Consider the following 19,574-nt stretch of genomic DNA (forward strand, 5'->3'; position numbering starts at 1 on the left):
ACAAGGAAGAAAAATATTGAACACTAAAGCCTCCTTATTTGCCCTTTTCCCCCTCAGAGTGAGATGTAGATGTTCATCCTTTCAGATGTACATATTAAATCCTCTCAGATGTTCATAGCTGGAGAGCTCTCTCCTCTTGCCATCTCTCTCTTTCTCCCATGCTTCCTGTACATTTTCCTTTCTAATTTGTTGACAAATATCTTCTAATGGAAAATAACAAAAACAACCAATTTCAACCTAATTGTTGCTAAAAGTTATTATTGCTATGTTTGTCATTGTCAATCTACAGAAATGTACAGTTTGTGTTTTCATGCAATTCTGGGCTCATGGTTTATAAGGCTTTCAGATTGTTTTTCTTTTTAAGACAAATCATTGCAGCCAGGGATTACTTGACTCATCATCATCCTCGTTCTCATCATCATCATTACCCTTTACCAGTGGCAGCTGCATCAGCATCACTAGAACCAGAATAAGTGATTATCACACCTTCCCTGTTATCAAAATATGCCCCATAATTTAATGTATTTTAATTAGTTCATGATAGTAATGTTATCTGTGATAATTTTACGCTACTACTATAATAATAATAATAAAAAAATACTGCATAAAGGTCAAAGGTAAACGGGCGTTTATTTAAGCCACGTGACACCAACACATGCGTATTTTGTCCCCACCGAAATACTGCACGTTTTTCAGAAGTTAGCTCGATTTTCAAACAATGCCGAAAGCCAAAAAGAAAAGTAAAAGAAACACGTTTGATTACAGTAAAGATAGAAAGAAATTGAAAAAGCAGTTTAAGAAAAGGGAAGCCCCGAGAATTGAATGGTAAGTCGAATATTGATTATGAATAGCAGTCGATGTTAGCAATGCTAACTCCTCGTTCTAGTAAGCTGTGATGCTAACGTTCGCTCATATATGCAGTTTTGTATGTGTGATTGAACTAGCTAGCCAACCTAGCTAGCTAACTTTACAAGAAAATGTTATCTGGTCTATTCCCGGGTTTATTGTCAATGGTTGTCAAACTGGTGAAATAACAAACTAGTTTGATAGCTAACATTACTTGCTCTGGTCCAGCCAGGGCGTCGTTTGGCTGAACAGCTTTGATGCGTAACATTAATTATTCGGCTTCACTGGGGTCAAACGCAATCATGGTTACATTCATATCCTATTTCTGCTTCTCTGATAGAAATCCCTGATCACACTTATATGGGATGTCATGGCGAAGTTGTCTAGCAAAGCTCATGCGTAGAAACACGCTTATGGGTCTAACGCTGACCTGCGCATGTGCAGACCGACACGCCTTTATAATGTTGTTTGACATTTAAACGTGTCACTTTCATGAGGTTGCCTTAATCGACATCCATGCCATCGGCGCCTGTGTAACCGGTGCTGTACTGCACCGCTGTAACTCTGCGTTGTGTGTGCTTGATTTGACTTTGGAGATCAGGTAGTTTTAATTAAGCAGAATTCACTCTCTGCATCCAAAAGAAAATAAAACATTTGTAGAGCACATATGTTCTGCGGATTGTCACCTCTTTCTCTCATAGTGCATCAAAAAAAAAAAACATTATACAAAAATGAGTACAGCCTCTCCTTATTATACATAACATATTTTACATAGATAAAACCACATACCTGCATCCAAAAGAAAATAAAACATTTGTAGAGCATATGTTCTGCGACTTGTCGCCTCTTTCCACAACAGATGCACAATACAAGGGACTGGGATCATTCGAGGAGCTAGCCAACGTTCACACATATACCGTAGCTAATACCGTAGCTAGCTATTAACCACATGTTGTATTCAGAATGTTGATATAATCGTAAAAAGTACAATTACAAGTGCATCTTAATAATACCATCCACTTATGGGTAACCTCTAAATATACGACATTATTCATGAACAAAACACTGTATGACTTTGTGCTTAAAAGAATCAAACTTTTCTGAAGACGACGGGAAAAGTGTGCCTACCTCTCGTGGGCTCAAATAATTTTGATGCACTGAGCACGCAGGGCAAAACGTAAGTACACACTCCCCTACTCCTAGGATGCAGGCATGCATAATAACAAATCAACATGCCATATTAATATATGAACCTTGTGAAATTCACACAATACTTTAACAACTGTTACACCTGGGAAACATTGGGTTAACTACCTTGATCAGGGGCAGAATGGCTTATTGTTTAACCTTGTCAGCTCAGGAATTCGATCCAGCAACCTTTCGGTTACTGGCCCAGCACTCCTATCTGCCAGGCTACCTGCCGCCCCTTTGGAGCAGTCTGGATAAGGTACATTTTGGAGTACAGTGTAGAGGTCGACGGATTATGATTTTTCCATGCCGATAGCGATTATTGGAGGACCAAATAAAGCCAATACCAATTAATCGGCAGATTTATATTTATTTATTTGTAATAATGACAAATACGACTATACTGAATGAACACTTATTTTAACTTAATATAATACATCAATGAAATCTATTTAGCCTCAAATAAATAATGAAACGTGTTCAATTTGGTTTAAATAATGCAAAAAACAAAGTGTTGGAGAAGAAAGTAAAAGTGCAAATGTGCCATGTAAAAAAGCTAACGTTTAAGTTCCTTGCTCAGAACATGAGAACATATGAAAGCTGGTGGTTCCTTTTAACATGAGTCTTCAATATTCCCAGGTAAGAAGTTTTAGGTTGTAGTTAATATAGGACGATTTCTCTCTATACCATTTGTATTTCATATAACTTTGACTATTGGATGTTCTTATAGGCACTATAGTATTGCCAGTGTAACAGCATAGCTTCCGTCCCTCTCCTCGCCCCTACCTGGTCTCGAACCAGTGACACATCGACAACAGCCACCCTCGAAGCATCATTACCCATCGCTCCACAAAAGCCGCGGCCCTTGCAGAGCAAGGGGAACAACTACTTCAAGGTCTCAGAGCGAGTGACGTCACTGATTTGAAAAGCTATTAACGCGCACCCCGCTAACTAGCTAGCCATTACACATCGGTTACACCAGCCTAATCTCAGAGTTGATAGGCTTGAAACTCATAAACAGCTCAATGCTTGAAGCACAGCGAAGAGCTGCTGGCAAATGCACGAAAGTGCTGTTTGAATGAATGCTTACGACCCTGCTGCTGCCTACCACCGCTCAGTCAGACTGCTATATCAAATCATAGACTTAATTATAACATAACACACAGAAATGCGAGCCTTAAGTCATTAATATGGTCAAATCCGGAAACTATCATTTCGAAAAACAAAACGTTTATTCTTTCAGTGAAATATGGAACCGTTCCGTATTTTATCTAACGGGTGGCATTCCTAAGTCTAAATATTGATGTTACATTACACAACATTCAATGTTAATACATAATTATGTCCAATTCTGGCAAATTAATTACTGTCTCTGTTAGGAAGAAATGGACTTCACACAGTTCGCAATGAGCCAGGCGGCCCAAATTGCTGCATATACCGTGACTCTGCTTGCACGGAACGCAAGAGAAGTGACACAATTTCTCTAGTTATAAGAAATTCATGTTAGCAGGCAGTATTAACTAAATATGCAGCTGTAAAAATATATACTTGTGTATTGATTTTAAAGAAAGGCATTGATGTTTATGGTTAGGTACACATTGGTGCAACGACAGTGCTTTATTCGTGAATGCGCTTGTTAAATCATCACCCGTTTGGCGAAATAGGCTGTGATTTAATGAGAAATTAACAGGCACCGCATCGATTATATGCAACGCAGGACAAGCTAGATAAACTAGTAATATTGTTAACCCTGTGTAGTTAACTAGTGATTATGTTAAAATGGATTGTTTTTTTATAAGTTCAATGCTAGCTAGCAACTTACCTTGGCTTCTTGCTGCACTCGCGTAACAGCTAGTCAGCCTGCCACGCAGTCCCCTCGTGGAGTGCAATGTAATCGGACACAATTGGTGTCCAAAAATGCAATTACCGATTTGTTATGAAAACTTCAAATCGGCCCTAATTGATCGCCATTCCGATTAATCGGTCGACCTCTTGTACAGTGGCGTATCCCCATCTCTGCATTGAGGTACATTTTCAACCCATATCTCGCACCGGCTCCACAGTGTCTTATTAATGTAACCATTGCATTGCGACCCCAGTGCAGCTCAGTGTAAACAAGCGTAACTATAGGGTCGGTATCTTCATGCAAATTAGCATGCAGCTCATAGTACAGATCTGACTTGTGTGTGTGGACCAATACAAGTCTTGGCTTAACAAAGTGCTAATGGCATACTTAATACATACAACACCCACTTATCAGAAATGTATGATCTAGCATGAGTGAATGGCTATAGTTGTGTAACTGTTTATTTCAAGTCCTCAGATCCGAAATGCCTGGAGTGACAAGAAGTCTGTGGCAAGGAACTTGCGAGACATGGGTCTGGCATTTGACCCTAACCGTGCCCTCCCAATTAAGACACTGACGGTGAGTTTATCCTGTCCATCATGGTGATATACTACTATACATTCACAAGTCATGGCCTAATCACTTATAGTGAATTGTGATGTATAATTGACATGTCTGCAGTTTGCTGCTGTGGCGAGAACTGAAGAAGCTCCCACCCTCAAATTCGTAAGGAAGCCATACGTTCTCAATGGTAAGGAACCATTAATAATTTATTGTTGGACCTAAATCAACATTTGTTCTTTGTAATTTATAAATCCTTTTTTTATTGAACCTTTTATTTTACAAGGCAAGTCAGTTAAGAACAAATTCTTATTTTACAATGACCGCCTTACCTGGGCGACGCTGGGCCAATTGTGCGCCACCCTATGGGACTCCTGATCACGGCCGGTTGTGATACAGCCCGGGATAGAACCAGGATCTGTAGTGATGCCTCTAGCACTGAGATATGCAGTGCCTTAGACCGTTGTGCAACTCGGGTGCCCCTATTAGATTTTATTAGAAGATCTTATCACTTAGACTCATGCATGATGACTTGTTTTCAACAGAACTTGTAGCAGAGGCCAATCTCCCAGAGAAAGACACAAAGACTTTATCCACAGACTTGATAGAGTATGTGCAGTACATGATCAGGGAACACAGCGAGAACTACAAGGTAAGTACAGCTGATGAGGAATTTCACCTCCCCTAACTTGATTCTCTCTGTACAGTAGTATTTCACAAAGGATGGGCTCGTATTCCTATAGTTGCAGTGTATTACCTTTGGGTCATTGGGTCATAGCAATAACTACTGTATGTTCTTATGGGTATTGTGAGACCTCATTTTTCATTTTTATCTCAACCTAATTTCTGCTTCTGTAGGCTATGGCCAGAGATGAGAAGAACTATTACCAGGACACGCCCTCACAGATCAGGAGGAAAGTGGACCAGTATAAACGCTGCCATCCAGAGGAATACAACACCTTTGTGGAGTTTCTCAAGGGTGGGAAACCTGTTTCCACATAACTGGGCCTGTCTGTGGTGGTCAAAGATGTTCAATGTAGCGAGAGATCATTACTCTTCATCAGTGGAGGCAGTCTGGGAGTGCTGACTCAAAAGTATTTTGTTACTTTGATGGACAGAGGGAGTCATGGTGCACTCAGCAACTCTCCTTCAATCAGAATGGATGGTAAATTGTGATTCTAGAAACTGTCACCATTTTAGAAAAAGACCAGACATTTTCAACATGCATAAAATCAAACACTTTATTATATTTGTTCATACTTCCCATATGTATCCCAAAAATACAGTTACACAAATTCCATACAGTAAGAACATTTAAGACTGCTTTTGTAATGAAGTGAACATGTATATTTGTATTGGCAAATTCCACAGTTAGTGGTGAGACTAAGATTTTTCACTTTAAAAGTGCATGCCAAACGCAAACCAATGATTGAAAAGTTAAACCATACAACTGTGGGAATGTCATACTTCCCCTGAGTCGGATGAACTCTTGGATACCATTGGTGTCTCTGCGTGTGGTTTAAAGGAAGTTGCTAACCAACGCAATTGCAATGACTTCCATTGCGCTAACGCCAGTTAGCATTGGCTTGTGAAACTACCTCAAATCAAAGTTTATTTGTCACAGTGAAATGCTTACTTATAGGCTCTAACCAATAGTGCAAAAAAGGTATTAGGTCATTTAACTCTGGGGAAGTATATAACGGGGCTCACTGCCTAAATCCCTAAATATCTCTAACAATTCACTAGGAATTTTATAAAAACACATTTACTTGAACAGTGCAGATACAAAGTTTGATAGACGTTTTTGTTCACTTGTCTGGAAATTGTTTAAAGTAGTCTTTGTGTATGTACGGTTTAACTTTGCAGTCATTTTGGTTTGGCATGCATTTTAAAGTGGAAAACCTTAGTCTCGGCATCACTCTTAACGTGGAATTTCCCTAAGCCGTTATCAATGCGTTTCCTTTTTTGAATAACATAAGATATATAAACATAGCATCGTTTGTGCAAAAGGTTAGAATGTCACTGCAAAACCAAAACGAAAAATAAGACATTGGAGTTCGTTAAATCTTTAAAGCAACATAAATATTACAACTGAACACAACAGAAATATGAAACATGCTCTAGATTATCAAGAAACAATAGCGATATCAAGGAGTACGGATGGACATGGGTAATTGAATATCAGAACGGAAGTTAGAATACTATTTGTGTGTACATTTTTCAAGAGGGGGAAAATAATGACATTAAAAAGCTTTGTCTAAATGCAATTATCCATGTGACATTTACACCATGACATTTGATTTCTTTATTTAATATAACTAAACTTCTGAATGCAGTTTGACAGTGTGAGCTACTGCTGCTTCAAACATATTGTGGCTTATAACATATTGTAGCTTATAGTTTGTTGTGCACTGTAAACGTAGCCAACAGTTGATGCACAAAGTAATTGTTTAATTTAAGCTCATTTTCTCTCATGTTGCATTTGACATGAAAAAGCATTTTATTTTCATAGCGCATTTTGCCTTCTAGTCAGCCATGACATCGGTAGCCTATGCTATTTTCCCCACTTCAAATAGTGATAACAGGTATGCACCTCCTTGAAGCTCCACAAGGCCTGACACAGATCAATGCAAAACACTCACCAGAACCTTTTTTTGAACAATCTATTCTATCATGTTGAACATCACTTACAGTGGGGCAAAAAGGTATTTAGTCAGCCACCAATTGTGCAAGTTCTCATACTTAAAAAAGATGAGGCCTGTAATTTTCATCATAGGTACACTTCAACTATGACAGACAAAATGAGAAAAAAAATCTTGAAAATCACATTGTAGGATTATTTATGAATTTATTTGCAAATTATGGTGGAAAATAAGTATTTGGTCAATAACAAAAGTTTATCTCAATACTTTGTTATATACCCTTTGTTGGCAATGAGAGGTCAAACATTTTCTGTAAGTCTTCACAAGGTTTTCACACACTGTTGCTGGTATTTTGGCCCATTCCTCCATGCAGATCTCCTCTAGAGCAGTTATGTTTTGGGGCTGTTGCTGGGCAACACGGACTTTCAACTCCCTCCAAAGATTTTCTATGGGGTTGAGATCTGGAGACTGGCTAGGCCACTCCAGAACCTTAATGCTTCTTACGAAGCCACTCCTTCGTTGCCCGGGCGGTGTGTTTGGGATCATTGTCATGCTGAAAGAACCAGCCACGTTTCATCTTCAATGCCCTTGCTGATGGAAGGAGGTTTTCACTCAAAATCTCACGATACATGGCCCCATTCATTCTTTCCTTTACACGGATCAGTCGTCCTGGTCCATTTGCAGAAAAACAGCCCCAAAGCATGATGTTTCCACCCCCATGCTTCACAGTAGGTATGGTGTTCTTTGGATGCAACTCAGCATTCTTTGTCCTCCAAACACGACTAGTTGAGTTTTTACCAAAAAGTTATATTTTGGTTTCATCTGACCATATGACATTCTCCCAATCTTGTTCTGGATCATCCAAATGCTCTCTAGCAAACTTCAGATGGGCCTGGACATGTACTGGCTTAAGCAGGGGGACACGTCAAGCACTGCAGGATTTGAGTCGTTGGCGGCGTAGTGTGTTACTGATGGTAGGCTTTGTTACTTTGGTCCCAGCTCTCTGCAGGTCATTCACTAGGTCCCCCCGTTCTTGTGATTTTGACCCCACGGGGTAAGATCTTGCGTGAATCTCCCTCGATCTGGGGCCTTGTATGTCTTCCATTTCCTAATAATTGCTCCCACAGTTGATTTCTTCAAACCAAGCTGCTTACCTATTGCAGATTCAGTCTTCCCAGCCTGGTACAGGTCTACAATTTTGTTTCTGGCGTCTTTGACAGCTCTTTGGTATTGGCCATAGTGGAGTTTGGAGTGTGACTGTTTGAGGTTGTGGACAGGTGTCTTTTATACTGATAACAAGTTCAAACAGGTGCCATTAATACAGGTAACGAGTGGAGGACAGAGGAGCCTCTTAAAGAAGTTACAGGTCTGTGAGAGCCAAAAATCTTGCTTGTTTGTAGGTGACCAAATACTTATTTTCCACCATAATTTGCAAATAAATTCATTAAAAATCCTACAATGTGATTTTCTGGATTTTTTTTCTTCTCATTTTGTCTGTCATAGTTTAAGTGTACCTATGATGAAAATTACAGGCCTAATCTTTTTAATTGGGAAAACTTGCACAATTGGTGGCTGACTAAAATACTTTTTTGCCCCACTGTATTTCACTGTTGCTGACTGCTTGCCAAAAAACTACGGACCACTGCCAGCTGTTGTGGTACCTGCATTTGCTTCATTCTGATTGGTCCAGAGATTCAAGAGCAACTTTTTGGGGTGAGGGGAATTGACAATCTGGAGATCTGGAAAAAAATGCATGATTATTCATATAGTGCAATAATGTCATATGCCCATCCTTATCAAGGAGGTGTTTTCCTCATCTAAATGTTTATGTGCACATCAGGTTTGAATAGACAAGTTGGAAATATCACACATTCACAAGATTATACAGTGTACAACATTTTGTATAGTGACTAGATTTACTGTCTCGGAAAACACATTGTTTTCAACAAATGGGAAATGTCTCCAATAAATGTAGCCCTCGGTACATTGGATAAATTTGGTGAGATGTTGGACATGATATTCCATTAGGCTGACCAATAACCCTGAGCATTGCAGTTAAGAACCTTTTTTAAAATAGTGTTTTATCAAGACGGTCAGGAAACTGCATTCAGATGTTTGCTTGTAGTGGAAATACCAACCCATTAGCTGACCTATTTCAGTATGCTAGTCCTATCTGTTCTCGTCAATTATTTACAATCTCATTTCGGGGAGCAACCGAGTGCTTAATTGATGACTATTAAAGCATCTGGAATACCTCACGGAGTACATACTATTGCCACTATTACGTTACTGTATCTGCTAAACTGAGCAGGTTGTGTTCAAACTAACCTACATTGGCACCGAGTTGGAAAAAAGCAAGTCCGCAAAGTCAATTCTACATGTCAGATAAGGACTGCTCAGCAAAATGGCTTCCTGTTTAACCACAATACAAGGTTATATAAGCCTACCTAAAGAGTTGTTTCCTCCTTAGTAGTTTCTGTATTGATTTGATGGGTCAGAGATGGCTGCAAGGAAAATTGTCCTTCCCCCCCAACTGGGTCCTTAAAGGGCCTGATTTCTTTAAATCGTGGGTAACGTTATTTTAACAACCACATTTCAGTTTAACAGTCAAACAAAACATCAGGTGGTGCCACTGCAGTAGAAACATGGAATTACTGGTCATTGATAAGAAGGTTGAAGATAAGATTAAAAGGTATGTTTTGAATAAAAGCGGGCTACAAAACTGCCTCCTATAAGTGAAAACATGCACATTTTGAAAAATTCCAATGTAGAGCATGAATTTCTCAAAGAGCAAGTCATCTTAAAAACTGCACTCAGTTTACACCTATTAACATGGACTTGACTGCATCTTACCTACAATGAAATGTAACACAATCAAATGTCTCCTTTAAAGAGGATAAAATGCCATTTCATTATTGACTGAATTGACACTAGCTGACATGACATTGCCACAATAAGGAGCATTGAAGCTGTATTGTATTGACACGTATGCTACAATAAATGTAACAAGCTTCATGATTTGTAGCTAGATGCATGATCTACACTGAGTATACAAACCATTAAGAAAACCTTTTTCCATGACAGACTGTCACCTGTTAAATCCACTTCAGTGTAGATGAAGGGGAGGAGACGGGTTGAATGATTTTTAAGCCTTGAGACAGATTGTGTATGTGCCATTCAGAGGATGAATGGGCAAGACAAAAGATTTAAGTGCCTTTTGAATGGAGTATAGTAGTAGGTACCAGACGCACCGGTTTGAGTGTCAAGAACTGCAACATTGGGTTTTTCACGCTCAAGTTTGCCATGTTGATGGTGTTCCTAATGTTTGGTATACTTTGTGTATATTGTTACTATTTAAGTGATTTAGTCCCTGACTCCCAGAGGGCCCTGAAGGATCTTCTCTAGTTCAAAAGTATTCACACGCAGTCATTGCTACTTGTACTTACACACGGGCTCACCCATGGGCCTCTCCCCCATCCCACCTGCATGGTCAACCCCCAGTTCAACTCATCCTGTCCTAGGGAATCAAACGAGCTGTAGGATCAGGTCTTGGAAGGCCTGCAGATTGCGGGAGACAATCAGGTCGTCTGAGCCCAGCTGGGCAGCCAGGAGGAACAGCCTCCTATCGTCAGCCACCGCCCCCAGAGACAGGGCCTCATGGAGCTCCGACACACTCATGGCGTTGTGCTTGTCCTGGGGGGGAAGAAGACACACAGGACGGACAGTGAACTCTACTGCCGAGTCACTCTGGGTTTGATGAGCCTCTGTTGAAATAACTAAATTGTAAATAAGAGTTTGACAATCTAAACATTGATGTATTACAGGCGTAATATCACATTTATAAAAGTATTACAAATTCTTTATAAACAAGTGTTACTAACATGTACACACTGGAGAACATACATTTATCCATGTCCAAGACACGTTGCCCACAGTAGGAACAACAAACGTGTTTCTATAGCAATGGAATAAGATTCCATTCGTTAGGTTGTCTGCCCAAAGACAGTATAGACAGCTCAATAGTCAAGGTCACCTGTTTGTTTCCCAGGACCACCACAGGAAGTTGTGAATCCAGTCTGAGAAGGCGATGCAGCTCAGCCTTGGCCTGTGGGAGACGTTTTCTGTCAGAGGAGTCAACCACGTACACCAGGACATGCGTCTTCCTCAGGTACTCGGTCCAGTACGTACGCAAATCCTCACCCCCTCCAACTAGAATACAGCAGACAGAGGTAGGCTGGTTACTTGAGTGTTGCTAGGCAAAAAGGTAGATGTATGAACTTGTGTTGTATACCTTGTTTGTCACACTACAAAAGGGCTAAATTAATTATTCCACTGAAGAAAAAGTAAATGGTGTGTGTTGTCCAAACGTATGACTGAGTCTAAGCAAAGGCACATGATTATAATGCTTTTGGTAAGGCCACTGGTATTTCAAGGGCCAAACTGATAGCTTAAAATGTGGTCATAGAACAACCTTAAAGCACTCTGCATGGAGTCTTACAGGCCAGTTGAATTGCACTGCAAGCATATGCAGAATTCTGGTGGTGTGCAAACTGCACAGCTTACTCTCAAGGAAATCCAGCTGACAGGCAGGGGCACTGAGGCTCATAAAGTTGAAGCCCCTGGTGGGGCGGCAGTGCCCTCTCTTGCCCCCGTCTCCAGCTGTCAGCCCCTGCAGGATACTGCTCTTCCCAGCACCGTCTAGGCCAAGGACAAGCACCTGGCGCTTTCCACGCTCCTCGTGCTCCTGCTCAACACACACAGCAGGAGGTCATCAGAACACCTGTTCTCAACATCAGCAACATGAAGTTACCTTATTCCATTTTACTTTTTTCTCAAGTTACAGGTATAGATAATTGTGTTACTCCTGTAAAGTGACGGACTGCAATATGTTTTGTTTACATACAACAGCATTTTCACCATCTATCCCTGTAGGATTAACGGTGCACTATAGATAATGCTGCATTCACTTGCGTTTTTGTGTGCAAAGCAGCTAGCAGCCTCTGTGACCCCCAAATCCCCAATAAACTGTCTACTTGGCCCACAATAACTGCATAAGCTCTTTGACCACTATGTAATGTTGTAATGAAACATAATCGTAGTTTCTACAAATGTTAGTTAAATCAGCTCAAAACCATCTCATTGGTTTGTGAATGGCACTCTATAGGCGAGTGACACAGTAACTGTAGCCTTATCTTGTCTCCTTGATTTAATTAATACCTTTGAAGCTCCTGAAAATCTTATTCGTCAATATCAGGTAATGTCCTATGTCCATATAGGCTATATTCAGAGGAAATGTTTCTATAGGCAATTATTATTATGATAGTGATACTACTTTGGAATGATTTGAATATATAAAACAACAATTTCCTTCAACATGAAAATAACTATTTTCTTGTTGCTCTCTTGGACGCTAAACCTGAATGATTCCCATTATGTGCGTCAATCGTTATCACAACCCATCATCATCACCACCATGCAGTCAGATTGTCAGTTTGTGATCAACATGATCTGGGATGAAGACTCAGCATTCATATCATATGTATTGTATGGGCTGGAAGACCACATCCACGTCCAGACAGAAGTGACTCGTGAAGTCCTCTCTTTCCGTTCGATGCCACTGGCGTCTATAGAACTTTCACTGCTCTGGCACATAAAGAATCCGGCGATAAACCGTGAAAACTGTGCGTCTGGCCCAGCGATTGCAACAGCCATAAACTTATGCCGACTGAACATTCCTAGATGGCAGAGAATAACAGTGTACCTCTTTTATCATGTAATATTCCGCTTCGGGAGACCATATTCGCCTTCTGTAGAAATAATTCAAGGCGATAAACAGCGCGGACCCGAAGGCAGCCACCGCGGCGGTTAGGGCGATGGATATGTGCCGAAGCAGAACCATGTGGCACTGCTTAAACGCCGTATAATGTTGTCTTCCTGGACACAGCAACCAAGAGCCAACGATGAACTGACCGAATGATTTCCACTGTAACCAGTGCACGTGATATCTCTTCCTTGTTTGTGTTGAAGAGCCCCGCCAGCGCCTTGTACCCTTCAATCCGTTGGATTCGTGACGGCAGTGTATGGGCTGGGCAACTGCTACTTGTGTGATGTGGATGAAGCCTCTTGAGTTTTAATCATGTAATTGCTGCAAAAGGGTATGTCGGTTCCCTTTAAAAAAATGTTGCTATATAATTGTGCCAAAATATTTCACATAAAGTGCAATGTACTACACAGATTTTGTTTTACTTCGGACTGGAATTCATAATATTTAACGGCCTATAATGAATAAGACATTTCCAGTTGTGTTTGAAATGATTAAAATAAATATTTGTAACCTAGAGTGAACAGTGTCAAAAACTGTCCATGGGAGGGCGTCGTGCACTTGTCTCAGAAGTTTGCCTCATGAAGTAGAACTAACAAACACAGAGCAACATTTATCACCAAGCAAAGTATTTAATTGTCTCGTGTGTGTCCGTCATTTATGACGTAAGCGTTACACATTATTCCACATTTAAAACCAGAAAAAAACATTCATATTGTAGGAAACATTTGGTAGAATAAAATGTATGGCACAGGGCAGAGAAACACCTGTATGACGTCATTCAACAGCATCGCGAGCCTTCACGACTGACCGCGGCAAGCAGTACTCTGGAGGAGAGACTGCTGCCCCTTTAAGTAACAAACGATTACAAGTAAACAACTTCAATGAGGATTTATTGGAATTTTGCAGGAACATTTACCGTGAATGTGAAGATCACTGCATCTCAATTCTGTGGAACGGGGTAATTTTTGGGTAGCGCACGAGAGGGTTACTTGCTAGCTGACTGGTTAGCATCGTTCTCGCTAACTAAACATGGTGGCCAGTGAACGAAAAGAGCTCTAAAATATTTAAGAAAAGCTTATTGTTGAATGGTGAGACATTGTTGTAACCTTTTTACACATACTAAAAATCTTGGCTGGATTTGCAGACTTCAAATGCACTTTTCGGTTAATCTGAATATCCCAAAAGGAGTCAAACTGCCCCGACACAATTGCCATGCATTGGACAACCCGTTTGAAAAGTTATAATTAACGTTACGTTTTCGTTATGTTCTACAATGTATTATATATAGACGAACACAAACCTTGAACAACGATTTCAAATGCACATTAGGATTTCTCTCACCACTCTCAATTCCAATGTGACCATGGTTGTAACATTGTTACTGAGCTGAGATAACGGCTACAAAATAACCTTTTTATTCTGCAGAGAAATCATTTGCTCATCTGTACTGGAAAGATTGTTTCATTAAGGAAATTACCACTGTTTGGCAAACATTTCTACTCGTACTGAGAACATGCACTGCGAGACGTTATGGATTATCACGTAGTCCAACACGCACACAATCCAGAATTTGGGAATTGGAACCAAGTGATGGTTTTCAGATTTGGGATTTTAAGATGCTTCACACAAGACATTGTTTACCTTCAATAGAATTTAGAGGACTTGCAGAGAAAATTACATGGAGACTCGTCTGACATGCCAAGGAAGGAGTTACCACTACCAGAGGGTTGGGAAGAAGCCCGGGATTTTGACGGGAAAGTCTACTTCATCGACCACATCAAACACGCTACTAGTTGGATTGATCCAAGAGACAGGTATGGTATTATATTTGGGGGGGGGGGGGGTCTAAGTCTTTCAATTACTTTAGAGTATTTTGTGTAATTTGTATTTCACTGGCCTGAATGCAATGCACTTTGTATTAAGTTACACAATTTCAAAATACTTTTCTATACCATTTTTATAGCAGCTATCACCCCAAATGTACTCCATTGGTGTCAAGTGTGATGGCACTATGTTGTGATAAAAGCATCTGCTATATGACAAATATTATGTGAAAATGAACACTTGCAAAGCACACTGGGTATTATTCTAATGATCTTTGTCCCCAAACAAGGCCAAATTTTATTACAATACAAATTTTTCGGACAATACGCATTTGTGCCAATTTTGATTACATTTGGTTCAGTGGGTATTAACGGAACATAGGGTGGACCCCATTTACAGTACAAAGCATGCAGTGCTTAGAAGGGCGTCATGAGAGGGAAATTAATTTGTACAGAAACACACTGTCAACCATAGACTGGAACTAATATAATTTTACCAGTTACTTGAGTCCCCCCAGACTTTGACACAAAATCTCTTTAAAAGCTTAATTCTGGAATGCTTGAGATTATGGGAGTTTTTATAGTTTTATTCTGCTTTGTTTTAGGATAAGGATAGGCTTTAATATTATATTGCAAGATTTGAAAATAGGCTTTGTGTCAAAAGCCAGTCCTGTTTTCCCTTGGTGGCTGTCATTATTGCAGTCCTCATTATAAGACCAAGAACATGACAGTCACAAGGCCACCAATCTGCCCACCTCCCTGGTGAATTGCCACAGGTTGGCTTGGTAGAAGCAAGAAAAAGATGGCAAGAACAAACCTTAACAGACATTCCTAAAACGCACAGCTGAGGAGGGTTGAGCACAGAGGCTGGTAAAGTAAAGACGGATGATTTAAAATCCATTTCACTGCTTGCCAAGGTGCACAGGGTCAAAATGCAGCATGAGGCCCTGAAAACTTGTAACTAGCATGTGGAAACCAGTGTCAGTACCGGAATGGATTCATGTATAACCTCTCCATTTCTGGAGTCATGCATGCATTTCTTTACAACAACGACAACAATGGGAGGTGAGGGGTTAAGTCAAGTGAGGAACATTTACAGTGACAGGCTGTCTACTGTACTTCATAGGCCCATCTCCTAAACTGTTCACTGGTCTGTTGGGGCACAGTAGAATGAAGCCAGCCCAGAATACTAAATCTGAGATGAGCCAGTCATTCTCAAATTAGTGGACTCGGACTGAAATAACCTGACATCCATACTGGCCCAAAACTGTCATTGGACTTTCACATCTCTTTCCACTGCAGTTAAGCACTAGGACATTACTGTGGCCTTGCTAAGAAACAGCTGATGCAGAGTTATGTTTTTACCTTTATTTAACTAGGCAAGTCAGTTAAGAACACATTCATATTTTCAATGATGGCCTAGGATCCACAGCCTAGGAAGACAGCCTAGCATCCTAGGAACAGTGGGTTAACTGCCTTGTTCAGAGGCAGAACAATTTTATTTTTTCTACCTTGTCAGCTTGGGGATTCGATCTTGCAATCTTTCAGTTACTAGTCCAACGCTCTAACCACTAGGCTACCTGCTGCCTCCTGATCATGATATTGAATTCCCGTTAGACTGGGCAGCCCTATTGGTGGATAATGTGTTGCCTCAAACTCATTTTTATTGGCTGGGCCTAGCTACCCAGTGGGTGGGCTTGGCTCCCAATATAATAATTTCCTTATATGAACTAACTCAGTGAAATTTTTCAAAATGTTGTATCTTGCGTTTTATACATTTTTTCAGTATGCATGCATACATGCATCTAATGAGCCCCTGCCATGTCAGTATCTCTTGGCTGCATTCGCATACCTCAGCCAGCCATATTGTTTATCCACCCTCATGGTGACGCACCCAACCCATTCTGTCAGGTGAATGGAATGTTATCTCCCAGATACTGAGCCGTTGCCAGGGGGGAGCTGAAGCAACTAGCAGCTCTACTTCATTGTTGGACCTTGAGCGCTATGAAATGTAGGTTGGAGCCTCATAAATTTGACTTGAGGAATGTATCGTGCTTTGACTGAAAGTCTCTGACTCAGTTATGCTCCCGCATGTTTGCATTCGGCTGCACGCTTTGTCGCTTTGCGTTAGGGCATGGGCCAGGGTGTTTGACTTTGTTTGCGAACCTGCCTATTGTTTTTCACCACCGACATTCACTCAACTAACTTGTAATACTGCTACTCACCAGGAAATGCCAGACCCCCGGTCTTTGTGTGAAACACTTAGCTAGAGGTTAAACCTGTAGAATCATCAACTAGGGCCTCAGAAAGCCGCTCTCGCTATATAGGCCCACAACCAGTATTGTAAGGATCTCACACAGTTCAACAAAAATAGAATGTTGATCAACCCTGCCCTCCAGGGGAGTGCTTTCCTAATGTGTGGTTATGGCTGGTCTTTCCTGGATCACACAGTTTATGGATAACGCTGTAAAGAAACAGAATTTATTTTATCTTGTGGGTCACAAAAGACAATTATAGTAGTCTTAGGTGTGTCACTCACTACCCAAAAATGTGTTATTTAAGATTCTTCACCGTCTGAAGAGATGAAGAGATGTCTAGCCTGGTGTCGTCCTCTTCAGACAGACTGGAAGAGGTCTTGCATTCCAATGAACAACCAGTGAGTGCCTCACGCTATGCTCTGGGCCTATTTAAAGCCCTCTGGTTGGTCGAATGAGACAGTGAGTCAGCTCTACTCGGAGGGAAATGATGATGAGTTGGGCCATCAGCTCAGAGTGATTTAAGGGTTGGATTTGCAGGGGTGAGAGGACAGCTACAGTGGAATTAATCAAATAATACGATGCGCACACGGTCACTCAAAGGACCCTGCAGCAGCAGCCAGCTTTTGGGGGATATGTGTTTGTTTTCAACAAAGCCTTTTCCTCTGAGAGATACATTTAGAATGGGGCTAAGGGGGTCTTTGCTGGCCCTTTTTAATTATTCATAAAGTGAAAAAGGAACCTGTTCGGTTTCACCCTGAACAAAAGGCTCTGTGAGGATGGTAATATCTTCAGTCTGCAGAAAAGAGTTTGAACAAAAGACTAAGACAAGTTTTCTTATACTCTTAGAAAAAAGGCTTCCAAAAGGGTTCTTTGGATGTCCCCATAGGAGAACACTTTTGGGTTCCAGGGAGAACCCTCTACCTAAGGGGACAGCCGAATAACCCCTTTAGGTTCTAGATAACACCTATTTTCCTAAAAGTGTACATGCCGGCTTTGCTGCTGATAACTCTGTCAAAAATGTTAACATTAGCATAATTTGTATTCTGTCCTTTAGCACAGGGTTTTATATTATAGGAGCTATGCGAAGAATTAGGATTCAATTGTGATCTTGGTTGTGCCAAGTTAGAGCAGCATGGAAAAGACAACCATAGCCTATCCAAATCAGCTAATGCAAAGACCCAGAGAGGCTGATTTTTGGACCGTTACTCAGCAAATAGGCCCCTTAACTTTTTTCGTTAGCACATTGGTCCTGTTGGTGAGTGCTTTGAGGTGCTTTGTGTGTGGTGGCCACTGAGGTCCTCCTGGGTCCCCTGTGATCCAGAACTCTGGCCTTGTGTTGGAAGGCCTGGATTGGTTGCCTCAGAAACCTCCAGGCGATGTGTTAACGCTACTTGTGGAATGCCAGGCCCCAGCTTCCGGCTATTGTGCTTTGCAAGCCAGAGGTGAATAGCGACCCATTCTAACTAGACCCCCCCCCCCCCTATTAGAGACAGAGAGACACACACACACACAGCAATGGTGGTAGCCCCCCCGTGACAACCAAATTATCTATCTTGACATATACTCTGGATGGCCCACTACAGTGCCTTGTGAAAGTATTCGGCCCCCTTGAACTTTGCGACCTTTTGCCACATTTCAGGCTTCAAACATAAAGATATAAAACTGTATTTTTTTGTGAAGAATCAACAACAAGTGGGACACAATCATGAAGTGGAACGACATTTATTGGATATTTCAAACTTTTTTAACAAATCAAAAACTGAAAAATTGGGCGTGCAAAATTATTCAGCCCCCTTAAGTTAATACTTTGTAGCGCCACCTTTTGCTGCGATTACAGCTGTAAGTCGCTTGGGGTATGTCTCTATCAGTTTTGCACATCGAGAGACTGACATTTTTTCCCATTCCTCCTTGCAAAACACCTCGAGCTCAGTGAGGTTGGATGGAGAGCATTTGTGAACAGCAGTTTTCAGTTCTTTCCACAGATTCTCGATTGGATTCAGGTCTGGACTTTGACTTGGCCATTCTAACACCTGGATATGTTTATTTTTGAACCATTCCATTGTAGATTTTGCTTTATGTTTTGGATCATTGTCTTGTTGGAAGACAAATCTCCGTCCCAGTCTCAGGTCTTTTGCAGACTCCATCAGGTTTTCTTCCAGAATGGTCCTGTATTTGGCTCCATCCATCTTCCCATCAATTTTAACCATCTTCCCTGTCCCTGCTGAAGAAAAGCAGGCCCAAACCATGATGCTGCCACCACCATGTTTGACAGTGGGGATGGTGTGTTCAGGGTGATGAGCTGTGTTGCTTTTACGCCAAACATAACATTTTGCATTGTTGCCAAAAAGTTCAATTTTGGTTTCATCTGACCAGAGCACCTTCTTCCACATGTTTGGTGTGTCTCCCAGAGGCTTGTGGCAAACTTTAAACAACACTTTTTATGGATATCTTTAAGAAATGGCTTTCTTCTTGCCACTCTTCCATAAAGGCCAGATTTGTGCAATATACGACTGATTGTTGTCCTATGGACAGAGTCTCCCACCTCAGCTGTAGATCTCTGCAGTTCATCCAGAGTGATCATGGGCC

General features: G+C 41.0%; 3 protein-coding genes across 8 annotated transcripts in view; 2 read left to right on the forward strand and 1 right to left on the reverse strand.

Moving 5' to 3' along the window:
• Nucleotides 1-623: 623 nt before the first annotated feature.
• LOC110533607 (nucleolar protein 16) lies at nt 624-6,708 on the forward strand. The gene is made up of 5 exons (XM_021617995.3): nt 624-825; nt 4,351-4,459; nt 4,562-4,631; nt 4,987-5,093; nt 5,300-6,708. Exons 1-5 carry the CDS (start codon nt 719-721, stop codon nt 5,441-5,443), a joined length of 537 nt encoding a protein of 178 aa, XP_021473670.1. The 5' UTR covers nt 624-718; the 3' UTR covers nt 5,444-6,708.
• On the reverse strand, nt 5,656-13,230 carry arl10 (ARF like GTPase 10). Of its 2 annotated transcripts, XR_016483642.1 has the most exons (5): nt 12,845-13,183; nt 11,647-11,827; nt 11,117-11,292; nt 10,530-10,776; nt 5,656-8,822 (listed from the first exon to the last, which is right to left on the reverse strand). XR_016483642.1 is itself a non-coding variant. In XM_090186309.1 (4 exons), the coding sequence occupies exons 1-4, from the start codon at nt 12,980-12,982 to the stop codon at nt 10,609-10,611; spliced, it is 663 nt and encodes a 220-aa protein (XP_090042435.1). In that variant the 5' UTR covers nt 12,983-13,230; the 3' UTR covers nt 5,656-10,608. The 2 variants fall into 2 exon arrangements, 1 of the variants encoding a protein (XP_090042435.1); XM_090186309.1 differs by having other exon boundaries at nt 5,656-10,776; nt 12,845-13,230.
• Nucleotides 13,231-13,507: 277 nt separating this feature from the next.
• Nucleotides 13,508-19,574, forward strand: part of LOC110533610 (protein KIBRA) — a 50,105-nt gene continuing 44,038 nt past the window's right edge. For 3 of the 5 annotated variants that reach the window (XR_016483641.1, XM_021617997.3, XM_090186307.1), the window contains exons 1-2: nt 13,508-13,995; nt 14,558-14,721. Coding sequence is in view for 4 of the 5 variants with exons in the window: in XM_021617997.3 (XP_021473672.3) it covers nt 13,993-13,995; nt 14,558-14,721 (167 nt within the window). In the remaining variant the exon portion in view is untranslated. Of the gene's footprint in view, nt 13,996-14,227; nt 14,722-19,574 lie in introns of those variants that run through there. The other 2 variants (XM_090186308.1, XM_021617999.3) reach the window with 2 other exon arrangements.

This window comes from Oncorhynchus mykiss, chromosome 10, assembly GCF_057628025.1.
Source record: "Oncorhynchus mykiss isolate SJ-2025 chromosome 10, ASM5762802v1, whole genome shotgun sequence".
Taxonomy (NCBI): domain Eukaryota; kingdom Metazoa; phylum Chordata; class Actinopteri; order Salmoniformes; family Salmonidae; genus Oncorhynchus; species Oncorhynchus mykiss.